This window comes from Aquarana catesbeiana, linkage group LG04 (genome assembly GCF_042186555.1).
Source record: "Aquarana catesbeiana isolate 2022-GZ linkage group LG04, ASM4218655v1, whole genome shotgun sequence".
Classification (NCBI taxonomy): Eukaryota; Metazoa; Chordata; class Amphibia; order Anura; family Ranidae; genus Aquarana; species Aquarana catesbeiana.
In genome coordinates, this window is record NC_133327.1 from 15,612,185 (window position 1) to 15,630,681 (window position 18,497).

The 18,497-nt window shown below is 43.1% G+C and overlaps 1 protein-coding gene across 1 annotated transcript in view; it reads right to left on the reverse strand.

Moving 5' to 3' along the window:
• Positions 1-518: 518 nt before the first annotated feature.
• LOC141139073 (hydroxyproline dehydrogenase-like) overlaps positions 519-18,497 on the reverse strand; it is a 28,581-nt gene continuing 10,602 nt past the window's right edge. Inside the window, exons 2-10 of the mRNA XM_073624868.1 lie at positions 15,996-16,189; positions 13,249-13,369; positions 9,874-9,957; positions 9,692-9,772; positions 8,436-8,582; positions 4,941-5,107; positions 4,736-4,846; positions 3,613-3,701; positions 519-947 (exon numbers count right to left, since the gene is read on the reverse strand). Of these exons, the coding sequence (XP_073480969.1) occupies positions 778-947; positions 3,613-3,701; positions 4,736-4,846; positions 4,941-5,107; positions 8,436-8,582; positions 9,692-9,772; positions 9,874-9,957; positions 13,249-13,369; positions 15,996-16,189 (1,164 nt within the window). The 3' untranslated portion in view covers positions 519-777. The remainder of the gene's footprint in view (positions 948-3,612; positions 3,702-4,735; positions 4,847-4,940; positions 5,108-8,435; positions 8,583-9,691; positions 9,773-9,873; positions 9,958-13,248; positions 13,370-15,995; positions 16,190-18,497) is intronic.

Genomic DNA, 18,497 nt, shown 5'->3' on the forward strand with positions numbered 1-18,497 from the left:
AATGGCGGTGATCAGCAACTTAGAGTGGTGTGGCGGAAAATCTGACATTAACTAACACTGAGTGGGAATTAAGACACTGACATCTCCAGTGACACTAATACAGTGATAATACTATACACTGTCACTGTACTAATGACATTTGTTGGGAAGGGGTTACTATCTAGGGGCAATCAAGGGGTTAACTGTGTGCCTAACAGTGTGTAATGTGCGCTGCTTTTACTAATAGATGTGGCTGTGCAAAGCAGGGAGAAAACACAATCCCATTTCTGCTCTGTGTACAGAGCTCTGTGTTGTTAATAAACACAGGACTCTGTACTGTCATTCGCTAAGCCGCTCAGCAGGCCCAAACTATACATCATTGGCCAGGACCTGCTAACCGACTTGTGCTGTAGTAAATGACAGCGACCCCTGGCCAGAAATGTTGGCTCACATACAATCCAGCGCAGCTGGGCCACCCTGCTGCAATAAAAAGGTAGTGGGTGGTCCTCAAGTGTGTAAGTAACATAAAGTAGACCCCATTCTAGAAAAAGTTTTATTGAAATAGTCACATGACACATTGGGGCAGAGCTTGTAGAAAATGGTATCATCATATACGGCAGCATGGATACTAAATACATTTCTGAGTGTAACACATCAGTGAGCAGAACTCTAGACTGTGCTCGGGGTGATGAGAATCCTTCCAGGGGAACCCTCAGGATGGGCCATGTATGTACAAAGTCCCCTGTAATATCCTCCTCCTGTCTGGGGGGGGGTCTCGGGTCCCCTTGTTGGATGGTTCTAGTTTCGGCCAAACAGACGTCTCCTCCACTCTTTATGTAGGAGGTCTCTCTCCTTTCGGATCCCTTGTAGGACACTCTGGTTCTCTTGGGCCCTCCGGATCAAATAGGGCAGCACAGAATCCACTGATCCATATGGAATAGACTTATACACCAAATAGCCTGCCTGACCTGGAGGAGGGATAGAAATAAGTAAAATAAAGAGTGCAAAAAATGGAGAATAGAATAATATATAGTATATCTATTAAATCAAATAAGGTACATAGAGAAAAAGGCCAGGAGCCCATGCTCTTTGGATCATACCTTTCAAAGATCCAGTTCACGCAAACTTGTTGGTAGATGCTGACAGTTTCGTCTGCTTGTTTGGGAGTTCCCATTGTTGTACACCTGATGTGCCCATTATGAGGGGTTCCCACCAACCCTATGCTGGGTACTGGGCAGTAGTGTATTTAGGTTTTGTGCTGCCCTAGGCCTGACTAGACTCGTGCACCCCCTAATTTAAATATGATCCACCCCTTCATGTCAAGGCCACACCCCTTGCTGTTTAAGACCCACCTCTAAATTTTCGAGTGGGTACACTAGTTCTAAGGGCCTGGGGGGTGGGGTGGAGGGGGGCAATGGATTCCCTTAATTTGCATAGATTTCCTCTCACTTCCTGTTTGGCTATGGAGCAGGAAGTGAAGGGAAATCTCTGCAATGGGACAAGGATGGTAAAAAATAAACTGACGGGCTATAACCCTCCCTTACTCTTTCCCAAATGAAACAAAAAATTGTTCTACATTAAGCACAAATTTCTGATAATTTTATGGAGAGGACTAAGAAGATAAAACCATGCCAATGGTGCAGCAGAAAACATATAGCACAGTGAGGGAGGTTTGTGGTCCAGGATGATGGGACAGTCAAAATTAGAAGTGGCGCCCCCACCCCCCACAGTTGCGGAATGCCGGCCGCCTGCATACCGGAAGCAGTACGGCCGCTTTATGGGGGCACTAGACTTGCTTGCCTCTCAGCCCAGTCTGGCCCATAAGACTGGCACTACACTAACAGTGCAAGCCGGCAGGGACTCTTTCCGTGCTGCCCCCCTGCAAAGTGCTGCCCTAGGCCTGGGACTTGTCGGCCTACACCAGGATACATCATTGGTACTGGGCCTGCACACCTGATGTGCCCATTGTGAGGGTACCTACCATCCCTCTGCTGAGTTCCCAGCAATGTACATCTGCGGTGCCCATTATGAGGGGTTCCCATCATCCCTGTGTGGAGTTCCCAGGTCTGTACTCCTGCTGTGCCCATTATGAGGGGTTCCCACCATCCCTGTGCTGAGTTCTGGGTCTGTACACCTGCTGTGCCCATTATGAGAGGTTCCCACCAATCCTATGCTGGGTACTGGGCCTGTACACCTGCTGTACCCATTGTGAGGGTACCTACCATCCCTATGCTCAGTTCTCAGGTCTGTACACCTGCTGTGCCCATTATGAGATGTTCTCACCACCCCTGTGCTGGGTACTGGGCCTGCACACCTAACATGCCCATTGTGAGGGTACCTTCCATCCCTGTGCTGAGTTGCCGGGTCTGTATACCTGCTGTGCCCATTATGACGGGTTCCATCATCTCTGCTGTATTTTTTATTTATTTAAAATGTAACAGAAGATGGAACACCCAAAATTCCCAGGAGAATAGGAGCAGATCTGGGATCAAAGTCGCGCGTTTTTGCCGCGATTTTGTTCAGGTCACCAATGTAAAAGGCAGAAAAACACCTGTAATCTGCCCCAAAGAAGCTCATGTTCTTTCTTGCGCTTAGGGCGTTTTTCAGGTGTTTTGCTTCAGGTAACAAAACGCTCAGATGTGAACAGGTGCCATTGAAATGAATGGGATTTTGTTTGTTGGGCGTTTTTCGGGCGTTTTACGAGCTGAAAACGCTCAGGTGTGAATGCAGCCTTACTGTTAGGGTAAGTAAAAAGGTCTGGGTTACCTCAGCCCACTAGGTTTCACTTATAACTAAAACATCAAATCCGGGTGGACTGGCCATTTAAGATTTTTTTTTATCCATTAGACCCCTTTCACACTGAGGTGCTTTACAGGTGCTTTAGCGCTACAAATAGCGCCTGTAAAGCGCCTCTCCTCTCACTCCAATGTGAAAGCCCGAGTGCTCTCACACTGGGGCGGTGCGCTGGCAGGACGTCAAAAAAGTCCTGCAAGCCGCATCTTTGAGGCGCTTTAGGAGCGGTATGTATACACCGCTCTCACAGCGCCCCCTGCCCATTGAAATCAATGCATTGAAATCAAAAGCGGCGCTTTTAACCCTTTTTTGGCCGCTAGCGGGGGTTAAAGGCGCCCCACTAGCGGCTGAAAGGCACCGCTAAAACGTCGGTAAAAAATAGCGGCGCTTTACCGCCAACGCCCCAGTGTGAAAGTGCCCTTATTGTTACATTGATCTGTTTAAAGTCTAAGTTAACTTTCAGGTTAAATTTATCTAAATACATTCCAGGTGCACCAAAATAAAAAGGTGTCCAAAGCCTTGCATTTTTTTTTTTTCACTCGAAAGCAGCCACAGCCTGAGTAGATAAGCCTGTCCCTCCGCCCGCATGCTGCAGAGAAGGACATTTGCTCTCTTTGTGGAAGCAGTGGTCTCTCTCTGCAGAAGTCTGAAACGCAATCTGCCAATATCTCTTCCAAGCCGTAAAGTTAATGCTGATTGGGAAGCTCTAACATTGACACATCAAGGGGTGCATTGGACCTCCTCAGACAGACCGCTGCTTCCACACAGAGAGCAGGGATCCTTTTAGATATTTGTAAGCCTCTAATATCTAGATATGGAGTGTCCTAACAGGAAACATACCCAGTGTGAGTGAGACGTGGTCACACATGCCCAGCAACTGTCCGAAACACACCGCACCGCTGTGCTTGTCAATGGCGAGTTCCGTCATCCTGTAATCGGAAAAAAAAAAAAATCACATCTTACTGATTTGTAACACAACTGCCAAATACACAAATATATCTTCCACTAAATAATAGAGCTGCACGATTCTGGCCAAAATGAGAATCACGATTTTTTTTTTGCTTGGAATAAAAAGACCACGATTCTCGCGGCGTAAAATCTTTCACTTTATACAAAAAAAAAATTGGGCTAACTTTACTGGTTAGTTTTTTTTTGTTTTTTAATTAAAGTGTAATTTTCTCCCAAAAAATTGCATTTGAATGACCGCTGCGCAAATACAGTGTGACATAAAATGTTGCAACAACCACCATTTTATTCTCTAGGGTCTCTACTAAAATATATATATATATATATATATATATATATATATATATATATATATATATATATATATATAATGTTTGGGGGTTTTATAATTTTCTAGCAAAAAAAAAAATCCAATCCAATGAAATGAAACCAACAAATGTCAGAAAAAGGTTTAGTGTTTAAGTGGTTAAACTTCCCTCATTTTCACACCAAAGTGTATTCCTTTGTTCTAAAGGACAAATTGTTACAATGTTTATACTTAAGTTCCACTGCTAAAGAATGTTGTGATTCTTGGCAGACTGCCCGTTTTTTTTTTTTTCCTTTCTTATGACGGCTTTAGCAGAGCAGAGAGAATTCTTTGCATAGAAAGAATCGGGAAATACTTTTTTCAAGATCGCAACGGGGAAAAAAAAATCCACGATAACGATTCTAAACGATTAATCGTGCAGCTCTACCAAACAATCTGACACATAAAACCAAAAATATTTGTTGATTTGCCAGAAAGCCAATGAGTTCCTAACTTCTTGTTTGAGCCGACAACACTGAAATCTCAAACAGTGTTTTCAGCCCTGCCTGAGTTCTCCTCTGCTGGACTACAGAACCCCCACCCCCCTCCCATCCACTGTTCTCCATAACATGAGGCGGAGCAGTTCTGTAGTCCAGAGTGGAAGAATCACTGTCAGTGAAGAATTGTCAGAATTTTGCCGCTTGTACTTACCTGCGTACTGCGTGAAGAACGGACTCCTCGTTGTGACTGGCGATGATGAGATTATAACGCTGCCCCTCCCGTCCAATCAGATCCAGCAACTTATCCAGGGAGCCATTGTAACTAAAGAATATAAAAAGGTTAAAAAAGTCACGAGAAAATGGATTATGGAAAAGAGGCATTGCCATAGAAGACAGAGAATATGAAGTAAGCATACCTTCTGTTAGTGGCTTCCCAGTCTGGCTGTATGGGGTCGGGGTACCCCTTTACTTTAGCCAACTTCCTCTCCTTGTCCATGTACGCCCCACGCACCAACTTCACCCCGAAACACAGTCCCAAACCCACCGCCGTGTCCAAATCCTGGGACAGGTTCCGTATTGAATCCTACAGGGGCAAAGCTTGTACTGAGTCATTAGATCTTAACCCCGGGCTCTTTTTTTAATCAAAAATGGCACCGCCTGCAGCTTACAAAAATTCAGCTTAACCACTTAAAGTGGTGTTCCACCCAAAAGAAAAAAAAAATTCCTAAAAAAAAAAAAATATTTGGAATTTTTTTTTTTTTTTTACTCACCTCTAAATGCCTGTTGCTAGGAGGTCCCTCGTAGTCTGCCTTTTTCAGTGCCTGGGCTGGTGACATCACTTCCCCTCGGCACAGGAAGGGCTCAGCTCTGCTCCCTCCCTCCTGTCAATCATCTGGGACCCATTACAGGACCCAGGTGACTGAGCGGCCAATCACGGCGCCGCTCGCGCATGCGCTGTGGGTGCCCGGCTGTGAAACCACAGCCCGGCGCCCACAGTTGCAATGCCGGCACCGCCAAACGGAGGAGGGAGATGAGCGGGGCTTCGATCCCCCGCATCGCTGGACTCTGGGACAGGTAAGTGTCCAATTAAAAGTCAGCAGCTGCAGTATTTGTAGCTGCTGACTTTTAATTTTTTTTTTTTTTTAATGGGCCCTCCTCTTTAAGGACCAAGCCTCTTTCTGAGATTTGTTGTTTACAAGTTAACAGTTTTTTTTTTTTGCTACAAAATTACTTAGCGCCCTCAAACATTATATATATATTTTTTCTAACACCCTAGAGCAGCGATGGCGAACCTTGGCACTCCAGATGTTTTGGAACTACATTTCCCATGATGCTCTACTACACTGCAGAGTGCATGAGCATCATGGGAAATGTAGTTCCAAAACATCTGGGGTGCCAAGGTTCACCATCACTGCCCTAGAGAATAAAATGGCGGTCGTTCCAATACTTTCTGTCACACCGTATTTGTGCAGCGGTCTTACAAGCGCACTTTTTTGGGAAATAATACACTTTTTTGAATTAACAAATAAGACAACAGTAAAGTTAGCCCAATTTTTTTTTTATATTGTGAAAGATAATGTTACGCCGAGTAAATTGATACCCAACATGTCACGCTTCAAAATTGCGCCCGCTTGTGGAATGGCGACAAACTTTTACCCTTAAAAATCTCCATGGGCGACGTTTAAAAAATTCTACAGGTTGCATGTTTTGAGTTACAGAGAAGGTCTAGTGCTAGAATTATTGCTCTCACTCTACCAATTGCGGCGATACCTCACATGTGTGGTTTGAACACCGTTTTTATATGCGGGCGCTACTCACGTATGCATTCGCTTTTGCATGCAAGCTCGGCGGGACGGGGCGCTTTTAAAAAAATAATTTTTTTTTACACTGTTATTTTTAAAAAAATTGTCACTTTTATTCCTATTACAAGGAATATAAACATCCCTTGTAACAGAAAAAAAGCATGACAGGACCTCTTAAATATGAGATCTGGGGTCAAAAAGACCTCAGATCTGATATTTACACTAAAATGCAATAAAAAAAAAAAAAATGTCATTTAAAAAAAAAAAAGAAAAAAAAAAAAAAGTCCCTTCCGCCCTGCAATGATATGGAGACGGGTGGGGGCCATCTTCCCGTCACTCGTTCCCATGTCAGGAGAAGGATCCGATCGCCTCCGCCGCTGCCGACGGCTCCGGTAAGTGGTGGAGGGCACCGGAGCGCGCAGAAGGGGGACCCTCCCTCACCGGAGCGCGCAGAAGGGGGGGCCCTACCTCCCCTGCCACTGATAAAAGTGATCGCACAGCGAATCCGCCGCAGAGACCACTTATCTTGAAGCGGACAGCCCGCTGAAGAAGAGAATACCGGGGTTATGGCAGCTAGCTGCTGCCATAACAACGATACCCCTATTCAAAGTACCGACGTATAACGACGGTGGACTGTCCGGCAGTGGTTAAGCTGCAGTTCCCCCTATGACTAAGGCTTTGGCCAAAATGCGTTAGCATATTACTGCTACACCCTGCTATGTAACCAATAAGGAATTGTTCAAATGGATGTTACTGAGTAACCGGCTTCATTGTATTTAGGATTGTTGCTAGATTCCAAAGGCATTTGGGCCAGAGTACCGGTTCCCAGTGACCCAGGTAATCCACGGTAGAGCATGCTTTTTTGTGGACTGTGTTTGTTACCTCTTAGGGACAGCTGTGTGTTCTTTTATTCACCTACATTCTCTCCTTGTCAGCAATGCCAACCCAGTGTTGAGCTGTAAGGACCCAATGAAGGCTGACCAGTTTTTTAGTGCATATCACAAACTAAATGAATACTTAAAAATAATGTGCATATATGAACATGAATAATGAAAAAGCATCAAGTGCAAGTATCCTACTCACATATCAGGAAAAAGCAAGATGATCTCCGTGGCCCCTGTGGCAACGTCCGTTCAGACGAAACACGTATGTGTCAGGAGCGTCTAGCGCTCCTGCTCCTCGTTCCAGCATCCTGCTTTTGGCTATGGCATTCTCCCTGTCTTTATTCACCTGCAAGGTGATTGATGTGGTCAGTCTCTGGGTGGAAACCAAAACTATAAGCCAGCCAAACACTCACTCGCATGCTTGCGATAGAGAGTGATACGTGTGTAATTAGTGATCAAGCCCCCCGTCTGTCTGCCCTGCTCTGTTAGTTTGGATTTCCCTGTGTATGACCTTGGACCGGATATTGGACTATTCCCTAAACTCAGCCTGTCTTTTACCTGGACTGTCATAGAACCACTTTGCCTATCTGCCAACCGCAAGTACCTGTTTGCTTTGCTCAGTTCGTGCTTGCCCTGGCATGGTGGCCAGGCACTACAGCATTGTGTATAAGACCTGGGGGCAAACAAGTACCTGTAGGCCTGCTTCCCTTATGGGGAGGGGGGCTGCTATAGGAGAAGAACACAGTAGCCAGCTATAGTGTCTGACCACCATTCCATCGATCAACACACATATACCATATAAAAGAGGATGTAGCTCCTCTCTATGCGTTTCGTCTGAACGGACATCGTGACGGGGGCCACAGAGATGATCACGCTTTTTACGATAAGTGAGTAGAATACTTTCACTTGCTATTCTTTCATTATTTATGTGTTTATATATGCACATTATTTTTAAGTATTTATTTTGTTTGTGATGAGCACTTGATATGAATTAATATTTATTTTGATAGCCTAACACAGATTGTTTATTTTGTATATAAAAATACATGAGTGGAGATAAGTATGAATACCGATTAGAGGCTGGTTCTCTTTAATGGCTTATTACCAAAGAAGCCCAAAAATGTATCCTTACTTATCAAGCTTGATAACTTTTTTAATTTTTATCTAAATTTGCACGAGGCAACCTCAGTTTATACATGTCTAGGCTATAATTCACAGGAAGTACCTTCAAATAGCATTGGTAGGTGTTCCAGATCCACGGCTCCTGGCGGTTGCACTGAGCCATCATGGCCATGGTGATCAGACTGAGAGCGGGGTTGATGTACGTATACTCCGCGTCCACCAAGACACGCACTTGTTTCTGCTTGGCATGCTGGGAAAGAAAACAGGAGATGATTTGGGGCTGTGTTATACCTCCCCTATTACTAAACAGTTAGAAGCTCCAGCAAGTCGGATAGAACCCACCTAATTTCCTGGCTGGAGAACAGCATCATGTGGCACTCCCCAGCCTGATTTTCCCTGCCCTGCCTCTTTCGTTGACTGAATCTCATTTTCAATCATAGAGGCTCATCATCGCATATGGGTGTTACCTAGGAACGTCGGCAGGCCAAAAGCAGCCTGCCTAGGCTGTGGAAGTTGGCCACTCTGGGAGGTTGGGGGGGGGGGGCAGGGCGGTTGGAGTCCACCACTGTAGGGGGAGGTGTATAAGGTCCATCACCATGGTACTGTTGTTGGAAATGTTGGAGTCCACTACTTTAGGATTGAGGTGTATGGATTCCACCACTGTGGCGCTGTTGGGGAGGGTTTTAGAGTCCACTACCATAGGGCAGGGTGTGAGGATGTAAGGAGTCCACCACTGTGGCTCTGTCGGGGGTGTTGGAGTCCATTACTGTAGGGCGGGTGGGGGGTGTATGGAGTCCACCATAGTGGAACTGTGGGGTGAATGTTGGAATCCACCACTCACTGTTGGAGGGGTGTAGGGAGTCCACAACTGTGGCACTGTGGGGGGGGGGGTGGTGTTGGAGTCCACCACTGTAGAGGCGGAGTGTTTGGAGTCCACAACTGTGACACTAGAGGGGGATGTTGGAGTCCACCACTGTAGGGGCAGAGTGTATGGAGTCCACCACTGTAGAGGCGGAGTGTATGAAGTCCACCATGGTGGCCATGCACACCACCATTGCTACCTTGCAGCACTTATTATGTTTACATTGTCATTGATCATTTGCTAGTAATTTTCTAGGCAGCAGTGGTGACACAAGTTTAGAATGTATTCTTTTATGTGGAGAATTGTGGAGTCAGGCCAGTAACAAGCCAGCAATAGAAGCAAAAAAAGGTCAAGTTCCCAGTTATGCCAAGCAGCGGAAGATGAATTGTGCATTGCTGCTCTGACAAAGTGACTTTGTAGATTGTCTCTGGACTTTAAAGCAAATCCCTACTATTACACTTATAATAATAATAATAATAACATAGTATTGTATCTACCTTTCCAACCCGGTTGAGCCTGCGAACGGAGTTCTGTAGGTGGCGGTTCTGTTGCTCCGACAGAAAGGAGAAAGTGGAGTCCTGCAGCAAAGATGGGAAAGGTGTGGAAGTGTTTGGTTGTATCAGAGCTACTGACCACCGATGTACAAGTGTGCTATTCTCTCCGGGTCATAGACACTCACCTCGCCCTCCATGATGGACAATATCCTGTGTGGACTAAGCTCCTTCCTCCGAGATGGATCAGACAAACACACAGACAGAACTTTCTAAATGAATGGAAAATATAATCAGTGGCATTTTCTGATCCAGTATGTATCTATTCAAGTGAACCTGTCCTACACCAAGTAGTGCGTGAAGGACGAGAGGAGCACCAGATGGAACAGTGGAAGAGTCCAACACCACCATCAGTGTCACCTATCCGTGCCACTTACCAGTGCCCATCGGTGCTGACTATCAGTGCCACCTATCAGTGCACTCTCATCAGTGCCTCATCATCAGTGCAGCTTATCAGTGTCCATCAGTGCTGCCTCATCAGCACCCATCAGTGAAGGAGAAAAATGACCCGTTTTCAAAATTTTATAACAAACTATGAAAAATGTTTTTTTTTTTTTTTTTTTATCAAAATTTTTGGTCTTTTTTCGTTTGTTTAGCAAAAAATAAAAAACCCAGTGGTGATTAAATACCACCAAAGGAAAGCGCTATATTGATTGAAAGGAATGTGCTGCTTCTTATTTGCATCAGAACTGTTGCTTTTCCCATATAAATCAACGGGAATACAAAAGCAGCTTGAAGCAGATTGATGAGACTTAGAAGCAGTTAAAATGCACCTGTCAATGGATCATCACATCTGCATCTCAAACTGATGCAAATGCAATTATGGAATGGAATACTTTGGGAGCAAGCTGCATTTTCCCATCCAGATGGGCCAAAAGCCTAGAACCCTTTGGTACATAACCCATCTTCTAAACAAGAAGTGCCAGCACAGGGACCTTCATAGCAAGATCACCAAGTTTTCATTAAATGAAAACTGCAGATCAAAATACCAAGTTTAAATCAATGGACTTTTAAGGTAACCAGGGGTTACACCTAAACATTGTTTTTTTTTTTTTTACAAAGCTTTTTTTTTTTTTTTTTACGTATATCACATAAAATCAACATATATATGTAGTACTACTCCCTGTAGGGGCCGCTGTGGATTAAACAGGTTCTTTCCCAAGCAGTGCAGAGGCAGCCAGGCACACAGCAACAGTCCAATCATCTAATTCAGTAAACAGTCTAGGGGTTGCCTTTTTAAAGTTTATTTACTTGTAGAACTGGTAACAGGAGGAGGTTTAGGGTGGTATGTGATACTTCAAAACATGAGGTATACCTGGCAGAGGACACTTCTCACTCAGTAACAGTAGCACAAGTACAGGTATATTTGGAACTGTCTACAGGTTTACAGCTGAGGACCATGAAGTAGCTTGAGCACAGGTAAAGGCAGACTGGGACAGTCCATAGTTCATGGCTGGGGACCATGAAGTAGCTTGTGCACATGTATAGGCACACTGAAACAGTCTATCAATCACAGCTGGGGACCGTGAAGTAGCTTGAGCACAGGTAAAGGCAGACTAAAACAGTCTACGATTCATGGTTGGGGACCATGAAGTAGCCTGAGCACAGGTAAAGGCAGACTGGAACAGTCTATGGTTCATGGCTGGGGACCACGAAGTCTTCTTAGCATAGGTAAAGGCAGACTGGAACAATCTACGGTTCATGGTGGGGACCATGAAGTAAGCTTGAGCACAGGTGAGGGCACACTAAAACAGTCTACGATTCATGTCTGGGGACCATGAAGTAGCTTGAGTACAGGTAAAGACAGACTGCAACAATGAATGGATCACGGCTGGGGACCATGAAGTAGCTTTAGCACAGATAAAGTCAGACTGGAACAGTCCACAGATCATGGCTGGGAACCATGAAGTAGCTATAGCACAGGTAAAGGCAGACTGGAGCAGTCTTACGGTTCACGGCTGGGAACGGTGAAGTAGCTTGAGCACAGGTAAAGGCAGACTAGAACAGTCTATGATTCATGGCTGGGCACCACGAAGTAGCTTTACAGGTAAAGTCAGATTAGAACAGTCTACAGTTCATAGCTGGGGACCACTAAGTAGTTTTAGCACAGGTAAAGGCAGACTGGAAAGGTCTACGGGTCATGGCTGGGGACCATGAAGTACAGTGGCTTGAGCACAAGTATGAGACTCTACTCACAGGATCCTGGCACAAAATCAGTCCATAGGTACAGCCTTTTGTGAAGTATTCCAACATCCAAAGGGCTCCAGGAGCAAGCAGCACCCCCCCCCCCCCCTTCTCAGGTCACCAATAAATTCGCTCAGGAGGGAAAAAAAAGACAATCTCTCCAGGGCTCCAGACTATATTTGTACCAGCCACCATATGGGCACCCCCCTCCATCTCGGGATGGACCCTGCTCAATATTCAGGCTGGTTGTCTGAATTCTCCTTCCCAAAGCTCCAGAATCTCCTTGTAGAATCAGGGGGGAACAATCAAACTCTCAGCCTGTGAAGCCCTAAACAGACCAGACCAAACCACTGCTCCCCTGATTACAGAAATGGGCAAAAACTAAATTTGTCTAGTGGCCTAACTGAGAGGGTGCTACATATATACTTGAAGGGGATCCATCATGAAGAAGGGTTTTTGTTATGCATTGGAATAAGTATATATGTTGATTTTATATGATATAGAAATAATAAAAAGTTTTACTTTTTTTCAGACGTAGTCCCTGTGTACCTTTTAAAGTCCATTGATTTATACTTGGTATTCTTTGACATAGTTGGGAGGTGGCACCCGAAGTCGCATGGACCTAAAGTCTTGTTCAGTGTGAACGAAGGCTCAATATTATAACTTAAGCAGATCAAATTAAATGTGTTAAAAATGTTTTTAACTTTAGACTAAGTTTTTGTAACTTTTTTTTTTATTTTTTTTATAACTATAAAGATTATATGAGTTTTAAGTTGTTTGAGTTTACATCAACTTTAGACAGAAAGGGAGCCTTTATCAGCTGTGGATTACTTGTCCTTCGGTCCCCGGGCTGCACTCAGTTCATGGGTTTACTGGAATCATTCATTTTGAATAGGACCCTGTTACTAGGTGCTAAGTCTGTGATTGCTGACCTCCTTCTGAATAAAAATCTTACGTACTAAAACAGTCTTCAACCTAAGGGTTGATTTGGAGTCTGGAGTCCTGGGCAGCAGCCCATTTTGCCCTTATTGTAGCCCATTATTGTAACCCACCACTGGCTCTTATGCAGGGTTGGGCCCTAGGGGTAGGCTGTATAAGTGACAGCCTTGAACACTTCCGTATGAGGTTGGCGCAAAAAGGGCAAGGCCTGCAATCCGTACTGCTGATGTAGTTATCAGCTCATGAAGGGAGGAGGCGCACTTTTCACCTTGGGTGCTAGAAGATCCTGTCCCGCCTCTGCCATCGTGCTCTCACTTTAGGCTCTCCATCTATTTCCTCCCACTTATCCTCCTACTGCTCATCATCAGTCTCTCACTCACACACAGATCAGCACTCATGAGCGCCGTGATCTTCAACTGCATCATGGGGCGATCACCACCCAAGGACGAGAGATCCACGCAGTTCAGCATGACATCTTCATTCTGCTTGTACCAGTGCTCCCTGCCAATCAGAAAAGATATGGATAAAATGTACCAATATACATATTAAGCAAGCTGAAGACTTTGGCATATCATAGTGAACGTCTATTTGTTTTAGGCACTATAAATAGAGTGCAGTACTCCTTATCACCAAGAGGTGGCAATGGAGTCTGCCAGCAACAGCGACCTCTACAGGAGAGTGCAACAAATTAAGTTTTACTTTATAATTCTCTTTGTATTATATAACATTGGAAAATATACAAAGTTATAATGTTACACAAAATCTAATAAGAAATGTTATCATTTTTCGAAGACATTTAAGAGGAACACCCAGCAGATATATAAACATTTCTTAACCCACTTATGTACTCATTAAAAATTAAAAGAATTGATTTTTTCTTAGCACTAGAATATGAGTCTTAAAAGCCAACTCCTGGCTAAAAAGTTTTTCCTTTCATTTTTAAGTTTCCGATAGTGTGCGAAAAGGTTAGAACCTATATCAGATTTTTATTGGCACCTGTGACCCCCACTGGGGCTGGACAGGAAGTGGGAGGGATCTCTCTGAATGGAGTCACAAACAACAATTAAAGTAATTTTAAGATGGAATTACGCTATGAGCATGTTTTCTTTGATAATGGAGACATCTAGATGGGAGGAACATCTCGCACATAGAGGACCCCAAAGGCAGAAAGGAACTACTTTTCCGGCTCATTATATACAGAGATCTGGTGAGCTCAATATCCAAAGGGAGAGGTTCTCACGAGGTGCGGTGATGGGACTCTTGGATGGAATCTGGTGTTTGATCCCTATGAACTATTTTAGGACATTTTATGGTTTTATTTTGGACTTTTAAAGACTCATAGGGTGAACTATACCTGAGGAGCACTGCTAATGCTGTGATTTTCAATTTTGAAGCACATATTATGAATGATTTATAGCAGCCGCTGATTGTGCAATTAACTCTTTTTTCTCTTGAATAGTATAATTGCATATGTTTGTACTTTGTGTGCACTTGGAGAAAGGGATTTATTTGCTACGGCCGATTCATTTACTTTCTTTTAGGGTTGCGCCGATACTAGTATCGGTGCCAATACCGAGTATTTGCGCAAGTATCGGTACGCCTGCAAAATGCACCAATACCTGAAACCAATACTTTCAGGCTTGGTTCTTTGAGCTGTCAGTGGGTCTCCCCTGTTGACAGCTGAAGTGTTAAAGAAGTCTGGTAATTGGAGCTGTCAAAAAAAAAAAAAAAAAAAAAAAAAGCAGCCAGGAATGTTTATTAACAACATTGCTCAGCTGCTGAAACATTAAAATAAAAAAGAAACCATGTTTCTTTTTGAATCTGTTTCTTCATCTGCAGATCAAAGGGATGAACAAATGTTCCTCTGTTTAACCCCTTATTAAACCTTAATTTTCTCTAATTAGCCTTAATTAACTCCCTATTCTCCTCCATTTAATTTGTTTCCTGCTTTTTTTTTTTTTTTTCACATCTATTTTATAAACGATAAACAGTTACAACTTTATTTTGTTTGCTTTGTTAGTGAATATTTTACACATATATATTAACATATATTTACACATTTCACATTGAAAAAGCGTAAAATAAAAAAAAAAAAAAATCTATTTATTTCATTTGTAAATAACTTTCAATGCTTTGTACCATTGCTGACAGCTGAAGTGAAAACAAAACAGGTGCGGTAGGTATCGGCGAGTACAAAAAAAAAAAAATATGTATCGGTGGTACTCGTATTCATTGGAAAAAAAAAAATGGTATCGGTGCATCCCTACTTTCTATACAGTTGAAGTTCTACCTATCCTCAATTGCCTTAAACAAAATACATTTGTTCAGTACAGTGAGGATAAGTAGAACCTCCCCCATTGATCTGATTACCCTCTCTTCCTGTGTGGTCACCAAGACAGAAAATAAGGGGGTAATATCTCCAATGACAGCAATGAAAACTTGGCAGAGCTTCTAATACTTGTGTACTCTTTATGAAACTGGAAAAAAAAAAAAAAAGTTTGGCTTCAGTCTGGCCTTTATATTAGGATTCTATAGGCAGCACTCCAAACTAATCTAGGGGAAAGAGTAGAATGTTGACCTTATGAGTGTGCTGCTTCTCTTACATTTGTCAATAACAGCTTGAGGACAGGGTGATGACCAGCAAACTGCAGTAAAGAAAAGTGGGAACTGCAAATTATCCTAGATTGTAAGCTCTAACGAACAGGGACCTCTAAATCCTTCTGTTTTAAATTGAATTTTAACTGTACTGTCTCCCCTCATGTTGTAAAGTGCTGCACAAACTGTTGACCCAATATAAATCCTGTATTATAATAATAATAATAATAATAATAATAATAATAATAATAATAATAATGTAGTATGGCCAGTGCTGGGACAAGGACCCAAGGCAAAAAAGGACCAAATGTTCCCCTTCCGCCATGAACTATGAACGTCTTGGTTGCAAGTCCTGCTGAAGCACCCAAGGTGACCAGATTTTCTGCCATGACATTGGCCTGGTCCCGAGCGGGGCCAATGGGCCTTGATCACAAGAATTCCAACTTTTGGCAGGCACAACAGTTACTGTATCTGCATTTCAATAGTGTATTTAGTTGTCTACTTGGCTATCAGCTTGAAAATTGCTGCTTACCCAGTTTTGCCCTCTCCCAGGTCTTCCTCAATGGGCACAGCCAACATGGGCCGAATACCTAATTTTCTCAACCTTTCCATACACGCCTGAATTTCCGTAAGGTTCTCCCCAGCAACAAACTGTCCGTACACGGTGCCTCTCATACCCCATTCGAAGACGCGGCGACCCATAAGCCTGCGGGAGACTGTCATGAGCTGGAGAGATAGTAAAATGGGTCAGTTATACAGTACACTTTCCAACATACAGCTTTTTAAATGACAGTTAAGTCTTACATTACGACATAATATATATGAAGAGCAAAAAGTAAAACCTTAAAAATTACATAAGTTTCAAAAGTTTTTCATGTAAAATATGTTAACATCAGACTTTTTCATCTATGGTACCTCCAGAGGTTGCTAGAGACCCATTGCAATTTCTGCCTCTTAGATAAGTAACCACTGATAGCAATGATATTCTTCCCACTGATCACCAATGTAAGGGGCAGTCTTCCCACTGGTCACCAATATATTTACATAGTTAGGCGAGGTTGAAAAAAAAGACACAAGTCCATCAAGTCCAACCTATGTGTGTGATTTTATGTCAGTATTACATTGTATATTCCTGCGTGTTGAGGTCGTTCAGGTGCTTATCTTTTTTTTTTTTTTTTAATTATCGATGCTCCCCGCTGAGACCACCGCCTACGGAAGAGAATTCCACATCCTTACTGCTTTTACAGTGAAGAACCCTCTACGCAGTTTAAGGTTAAACCGCTTTTCTTCTAATTTTAGTAAATGGCCGCATGTCTTATTAAAATCCCTTTTGTGGGAAAAGTTTTATCCCTATTGTGGGGTCACCAGTACGGTATTTGTACATTGAAATCATATCCCCTCTCAAGTGTCTCTTCTCCAGAGAGAACAAGTTCAGTGCTTGTAATCCTTCCTCATAACTAAGATCCTCCAGACCCTTTATTAGCTTTGTTGCCCAGAACTGGACAGCATACTCTAGGTGCGGCCGGACCAGAGTCTTGTAGAGCAGGAGAATTATCGTTTTATCTCTGGAGTTGATTCCCTTTTTAATGCATGCCAATATTCTGTTTGCTTTGTTTGCAGCAGCCTGGCATTGCATGCCATTGCTGAGCCTATATCTACTAGGACCCCCAGGTGTTTTTCCATCCTAGATTCCCCCAGAGGTTCTCCCCCCAGTGTATAGATTGCATTCATATTTTTGCCACCCAAATGCATTATTTTAATTTTTTTTTAGATTAAACCTCATTTGCCATGTAGTTGCCCACACCATTAATTTGTTCAGATCTTCTTGCAAGGTTTCCACATCCTGCGGAGAAGTTATTGCCCTGCTTAGCTTAGTATTGTCTGCAAATACAGAGATTGAACTGTTTACCCCATCCTCCAGGTAGTTTATGAACAAATTAAATAGTATGGGTTCCAGCACAGAACCCTGGGGGACCCCACTACCCACCCCTGACCATTCCGAGTACTCCCCATTTTTCACCACCCTCTGAACTCGCCGTTGTAGCCAGTTTTCAATCCATGTACTCATCATGTACTGTATGGTCCATGCCAACGGACCTTATTTTGTACAGTAAACATTTATGGGGAACTGTGTCAAATGCTTTTGCAAAATCCAGATACACCACGTCTACGGGCCTTCCTTTATCTAGATGGCAACTCACCTCCTCATAGAAGGTTAATAGATTGGTTTGGCAAGAACGATTCTTCATGAATCCATGCTGATTACTACTAATGATATCGTTCTTATTGCTAAAATCTTGTATATAGTCCCTTATCATCCCCTCCAAGAGCTTGCATACTATTGATGTTAGGCTAACTGGTCTGTAATTCCCAGGGATGTATTTTGACCCTTTTTTAAATATTGGTGCTTCATTGGCTTTTCTCCAATCAGCTGGTACCATTCCAGTCAGTAGACTAAAAAAAAAAATAGGAACAAATGGTCTGGCAATTACTTGACTGAGTTCCTTAAGGACCCTTGGGAGCAAGCCATCTGGTCCCGGTGACTTATTAATGTTAAGTTTTTCAAGTCTATTTCTAATTCTGTCCTCTGTTAGCCATGAGGGTGCTTCCTGTGACATGTCATATCAGTTAACCACTTAAGGGCCGAGCCTCTTTCTGAGATGTGTTGTTCACAAGTTAAAAACAAGTTTTTTTGCTAGAAAATTACTTAGAACCCCCAAACATTACACATTTTTTTTCTAACACCCTAGAGAATAAAATGGTCGTTGCAATACTTTATGTCACACCGTATTTGCACAGCGGTTTTACAAGCGCACTTTTTTTGGTAAAAATACACTTTTTTGAATTAAAAAATAAGACAGCAGTAAAGTTAGCCCAATTTTTTTTTTATATTGTGAAAGATAATGTTACGCCGAGTAAATTGATACCCAACATGTCACGCTTCAAAATTGCGCCTGCTCGTGGAATGGCGACAAATCTCCATAGGCGATGTTTAAAAATGTTTACAAGTTGCATGTTTTGAGTTACAGAGGAG